The 6,531-nt window shown below is 39.2% G+C and overlaps 1 protein-coding gene across 1 annotated transcript in view; it reads left to right on the forward strand.

Moving 5' to 3' along the window:
- Window positions 1–6,531, forward strand: part of Myo1d (myosin ID) — a 481,196-nt gene that overhangs the window by 100,863 nt on the left and 373,802 nt on the right. The window contains exon 2 of the mRNA XM_029553582.1: window positions 5,014–5,222. Coding sequence (XP_029409442.1) covers window positions 5,014–5,222 — 209 coding nt within the window. The remainder of the gene's footprint in view (window positions 1–5,013; window positions 5,223–6,531) is intronic.

Below are 6,531 nucleotides of genomic sequence, written 5' to 3' on the forward strand. Positions count from 1 at the left end.
GGTCCTCTGCAAGAGCAGTCAGTGCTCTTAACCACTAAGCCATCTCTCCAGCCCCTAGAATACTCTTAATAAAGGTTCTCAGCTCATGTACATGTGTATATATGTGTTCTCTCCAAAGGCCTTGCCTTCATATTTTCACCATTGCTACATGTTAAAAATGTTTTAGAATTTTGTTTTATTTAAAAACCAATGAAATATATAGCTGTTTCAATAAAATTTAAAAAAAATTTTAAGTTTTAAAAAGACTGGCAATTATGCTCTCTTTTGTTTTTATTAATATAGTCTCATGTAACCCAGGCTGGCCTTACTCACTATGACCACAAACTCCTGATCCTCCTGCCTTTGCCTCCCAAGAGCTGAGATTATAGGTATGCCCCATGCCAAGCTGTTATGTTACGATGTGTTATGTTATGTTATATTATGTTATGTTATGACAGGATCTTAATACATGTAGCCCAGGCTGGCTTGTTACTCATTATGTAGCCAAGGCTGACCTTAAACTCTGAACAGTATTCCCACTTCAGCCTCCCAAGTGCTGAGATTAAAGGCATGTGCCACCGTGTCTATCTTATTAAGCTATTTTAATATTCTGAAGAGGGAGAAATGTGAGCTGAGCAAAAGCACTGATGTTGGAGATAGAGTGTCAAAAATGATTCTACAGAGAAACTGGTGTTTCAACTTTTGAAGAATGAAGGGAAATCTACCAAGCATGAAGGGATTGGGAGAGAGACCAGAAAGAAGGTATTCCAGGGAAAATGAAGCCCAGGGGCAAATCATGAAGTCAGGGCTCCCTGGGGACTATGAATAGTTCATTGGGAGAATTAGAGTGGCAAAGACCTAGAAGAGGAAGTAGAGGTTTGAGTGGACAGAAGTGGTGTTGGTGTTAGGAATCAAGCAAAGAGGACCTATGCAGGCCAGACTTTCTAGGATGGAGTTGTCTGTGATTCTAGGATTTTTTGTTGGGAGAGTCTTTGCTCCTATAGTTCATGATTTTATATCCTTTCCTATCTATCACACTTATTTATTCACAGTACATTTGTTCTTTTTTTTTTTTTTTTTTTTAAATTCCGAGGGTTGGGAGTTGGAGAGATTGCTCAGAGCTTAAGAGCACTGATTGCTCTTGCAGAGTTTGGTTCTCAGCACCCACATGACAGCTATCAGCTATCTATAACTCTAGTTCCAGGAGATCCAGTGCCCTCTTCTGGCCTCTGTAGGCCTTGAACACGTATTACCCTTATGTACATGCAAGTCAAACACTCATACAATAAAATAAAATAAATTAAATCTTTTTCCAGGGTTAGGCTCATTATACAACACAAAATAGACACTGAATATATATTTGAAGAATGAACTATAGAAGTTCGTTGTAACAGGGTTGTACACAAAGGTCAGAGAAATGCTTTCATTGTTCTTTTGGAAGAGGTGGTTTCACCAGGATTGTCTTCTGATGTCCTTACAGCGGGTCTTTCTACAGGTGTACCCTAAAGCACCAGAACAAACTGAAATTGTGAGTTGGTGTTAAAAGTGTGTACTGGTACCATCTAGTGGTGATTGTAAGACTAACCAAATTTTGTGTTCTTAACTGCTGAGCCATCTCTCCAGCTCCACTTTTGGGACTTTAAACTTTAGACTGGAGAGATGGCTCAGCAATTAAGAATGCTTACTGCTCTTGCAGAGGACCTGGGCATTTTGGTCATTAAATTCATTCAAACTTATTAAATTCCTTATTCATAGGGACTGATGTGATTTCAATGGCAGTGGTAATAAAAACAAAAGCATTTGTTAAAAATATACACATGCCTGTATTCCAAGCACTTCTGAGGTAGAGTATCAGGAGTTGAAGGCCAACCTTGGCTACATAGTTGAAGGCCAGCCTGGGCCATATGAGACTCCATCTCAAAACAGACAAATCTCATCTTCATGCATAGCATAACAGAAGTATAAGATTAGTTGTCTTTTTGTTGTTAGTGCTGGTGATGGTGTGGTGGCGGTTTTTCAAGACATGGTCTCCCTGTAGCCCGTTGTCCTGGAACTCTCTCTCTCTCTCTCTGTCTCTCTCTCTCTCTCTGTCTCTCTCTCTGTCTCTCTTCTCTCTCTCTTTCTCTCTCTCTCTCTCTCTGTCTCTCTCTCTCTGTCTCTCTCTCTCTCTCTGTCTCTCTCTCTCTCTCTCTCTCTCTCTCTCTCTCTCTCGACCAGGCTGGCCAAGGTCTCAAAGAGATCTACCTGCCTCTGCCTCCCAAGTGCTGGAGTTAAAGGTATGCTCCACCATACCCAGCCAGTTTCCCTTTTGGGGGAAAAAATAAGTAAAGCAGTTATTCAATGCCAGAGGGATAGATGGGTATAATATTACCATTTTTACAGATGGAGAAGCTGAAACACAAGGAGGTTAAATAACTTGCACAGGGTCTCACTGCTGTTAAGAATGTGGGCATTAAGTTCCAGCTGTAAAGGACTCTGCCGAATTCAGAGCTTTTCACTATCAGTAGGAAAACCCCAATAGAATAATGCACAAGAAACCTCACTGATAATAGCTCTTATTTAAATACATACCAGCTAATTGACAGAAATTTTGTTTCTAATTTATTGTTCACCTTATCTGTATCTGTTTGTTTCCACTCCTAATTATAGGTAAAAATCTTCATTCCAGCATAAAGGAGGTTTAAAGAATTGGCCTTTCAGAGCCGGGCATGGTGGTACACGCATTTAGATAGAGGCCAGCCTGGTCCACATAGCGAGTTCCAGACCAGCTGGAACTACAGGGATACCATCTCTCTCAAAAAAAGGATAAAAAACAAAACAAAACAATTTGCTTTTCAATAGCAATAGCAATGACAATAGCAGGGTACTTAGAAACAAACTGAGGACCAGCATCTTTGCCTGTAAGTGTTCTCTTCATTCAGTCTTGGGAGATATAGTCTTCCCTAAGCACCCACAGATTTGGTATCTTCACATCCAGTCAATTAGAGATTGAAAGTATAACAGCTATTTAGATAGCATATACATTGTATGAGGTATTCTTAGTAACCTAGAGATAATTTTAAGTATTGGGGAAAATATTTTAGGAAATTTCACAGAAGGGGCTTAAGTATCCACAGATTTTGTTATTGGGACAGGGGGTGACCTAGGACCAATCTCCAATGGATACTGAAAGTTAACTGTATACACCTACCCGTGCCTCTCAGTGGGTAGAATGTAGTGATAAAAACCACTTGGGTACCATCAATCTCTAGTTCACACATACATATAGGTGTGGAGCACTGTGTAAATAGTGAGTATGCATGGATTTTCTACTTATGTTTAAATTTTGTGCAAATTTATGTAGCCCTATTTATAATTTCAGCTGTGGGGCTTTTGCTCTTTTTTTTCTTTGTTCCTATGGATTCTTATGACCTGTCTATATGGCCTTCCTTCTCCTTTTCTCCATCCATGTGTGTATACAAGGATAAAGCATGCCATATGTTCTCCAATATCTTCCCATGCATATGCCCTCATGTATTAAATGTATCTATGTATAGATAGACATATACATTTGTAAATGTGATAGCCTTTTAATCTTTCCTTTATGGAGGAAACTAGGATCATATTACATAGTTTTAAAAATATACAATAAATATTTTTTATTTTAATTATATATGTGTGTGTGGAATATGTACATGTGAATGCAGTGTCCAAGGAGACCAAAAGAGCTGTAGTTACAAGTGCTTGTGAGCTCCCTGATATGGGTGTTGGGAACTTAACTCAGGTCCTCTGCTGAGTCATCCCTCCAGGCCCTCAAATACACGTACTTTCAACCAGCTATCCCATTCCCAAGAGTCTTTCCCACTCATTTGTAAGCTTATTTGTCCAGGGTGTTTTCTGTGGTGTTGTTCATAATAGCAGGGGGAGGGGAAGCATCAAATAAATCATGCTGTATCTGTACCATGGGATTCCAGGCAGTCACTACAGAAATCATTTTGATTTATACCAGAAGTGTCTCCTCTACTATTCTCTCTGTTATGGATTTTACTGTGTTTATTCCTTTACTGACAATTTAGCGAGTCTTCTAGAGGGAGAAGAAATAAATGTGAGCAGGCCTCTTTACAATTGAAAATGTGACTAAGTGAATTTCAGGACCTGCTGTAACTTCTATTTCTTTTCCTACTAGAGCTCTGAGGTTTCTCCAACTTTTTTTTTCTCTTCTTACCCTTCTATATTTTGGAAACTGGAAATCTATACCCTCCAACAACTTAAATTCTTCCTTCTTGCCTGGCTTTTAACCCCTACTGGCCTTTCCTAGCAGTGGCCTCTGAAGGGCACTGCCTGAAGTATATGAGCTCTGCTGTTGGTTGGTTTTTTGTTTTTGTTTTTATTTTTTATTTTTTGTGTCTAAGTGTTATGTAAGTGCATATATGTAAGTGTACCTGTGTCTTTCAATGCCCATACAGGTCAGAAGCGGGGGGGGGGCGGTTGGATCCCTTTGAGCCAGAGTTATGAGCTGTTGTTAGCTACCATGTGGGTGCTGGAATTCGAACCCAGGTCCCCTGCAAGAGCAGTCAGTGCTCTTAATCTCTGAGCCATCCCTTCAGCCCCTGTTGGTTGTTTTGAGCTTTACTGTGTAGTTTAGGCTGGCCTCTAATTCTCAGCAGTTCTCCTGTCCCAGTCTCTCAAGGGCTAGGATTATAGGTATAGACTGCCATGCCTGACTCAAACATAGTCTTTGTTTTTTGTTTTTGTTGTTATGTGTTTTGTTTGTTTTTGAGACAGGGTCTTACTCTGTTCACCAAGATGACCGGGAACTCACTGTCTTTGACCTCCTAACAAGCCTCCTGCCTGACCCCCCAAGAGCTAGAATTATAGGCAGGAGCAACAACACTTAGCTACAATGTGGTCTTTAAAAGTAAACTCAGAAGGAATGATCTTTCATTCAGAAATTAAACCTGGGATATTCAGACTTGTTTAGTAATAAGAAACTAAGAGGAAAGAAATCCCACTTCTCTGTAACCACAGCTACTTTTTCCTTTTGCTTCTGCACAGGTTTGAGAAAGGACGCATCTACACATTCATTGGAGAAGTGGTTGTTTCTGTGAACCCATACAAGGTGCTGAACATCTATGGGAAGGACACAATTGAGCAGTATAAAGGTCGTGAGCTGTATGAAAGACCTCCTCATCTTTTTGCCATTGCTGATGCTGCTTACAAGGCTATGAAGAGGCGATCAAAAGACACCTGTATTATGATATCAGGTATTTGGATGGTTCCCTGGTTCCAAGATCAAAAAAGTATTTTATGTTTTTGGTATTCAAGAATTTACATTAATTGATGAAATTCTTTTTTAAACAACAACAGAAAGAACCTAAGCAGTTTTATAGGGACAAAAAAGTAATGAACATTAAATATCATATTATTTGTATCATTTCTGATCATCATCTGATCCTGGTTCTAGAGACTGAGGCCAGAGAACTACTTGAGCTCTCAGGAGTTCAAGACCAGCTTCAGCAACATAGCAAGCCCTCATCTCATAAGAGTACACATTATACTTGGATGCCCTCTGGTCAGTTTTAGACTGAACTGACATGGAATATGATTCTTCTTATTTCAAGCACACAAAAAATACCAAATAACATATTAAAATAGTTCCAATATTAACAGCTAAGAAAATGATGTACCAAACATGAAGAATGAACTCAAACTGGTGCTTGGAAGATGGTGTTGTGATACATGCATGGCCAGAATAGATTTCAGAGGTCAGGGCCTGAGCTTTGAAGCCCAGGGAGGAGAGGGTGAGCTGCAACCCACGTGCACAGAATGAAAGCCAAGCTACTCACACAAAGCTGAACCCTTTGCAGCTTCTTGCCTGGTGAAATGAGGACAAGGAAAACATCTTTCCCCTGGCCCAGGATGGCCTCTCAAACTGTGGGAACCTCTGTTGGTGCTAATAATACCTCGTTTTTGCTTTGTGGTTTTCAAAATGCTTTTTTGATCATTATTTTTGTTATGAAAACAACTTTGAGTGATATATAATATAGTTGTTTTTCTACTTTACAGATAAGAATATTAAGGGTCAAAGGATTAAATAACTTAGTGTTGGAGTTAGAGAATTATATCCTAGATCACATTGTTTGAAAAAGTGACAAACAGTATTGCCCAGTTTAAAAGGTTAGCAGTTACGGGGCTGGAGAGATGGCTCAGCGGTTAAGAACACTGGCTGTTCTTGCAGAAGACCCAGGTTTGAATCCCAGCACCTACATGGCAGGTAACAACTGTCCATAACTCCAGTTCCAGGGGATCCAACAGCCTCTTCTGTCCTCTGTGGGCATTGCACGACATGGGTACACTTACCTACCTGCAGGCAATACATGCATACACATAAAATAAAAATAATAAATAAAATATTTTTTAAAAAAGGTTAGCAGTTGTGCAAGTATATGAACTAAGATTTAAAAGTCATTTCCTCTTTTTTTTTTTTTTTTTTTTTTTTTTTTTTTAAAAAAAAAAAAAAAAAAAAAAAAAAAAAGAGGACGATAAATCTTTCACTGTGATATATCAAAATAA

Source organism: Nannospalax galili, unplaced genomic scaffold, assembly GCF_000622305.1.
Source record: "Nannospalax galili isolate Female #2095 unplaced genomic scaffold, S.galili_v1.0 scaffold363, whole genome shotgun sequence".
Taxonomy (NCBI): Eukaryota; Metazoa; Chordata; class Mammalia; order Rodentia; family Spalacidae; genus Nannospalax; species Nannospalax galili.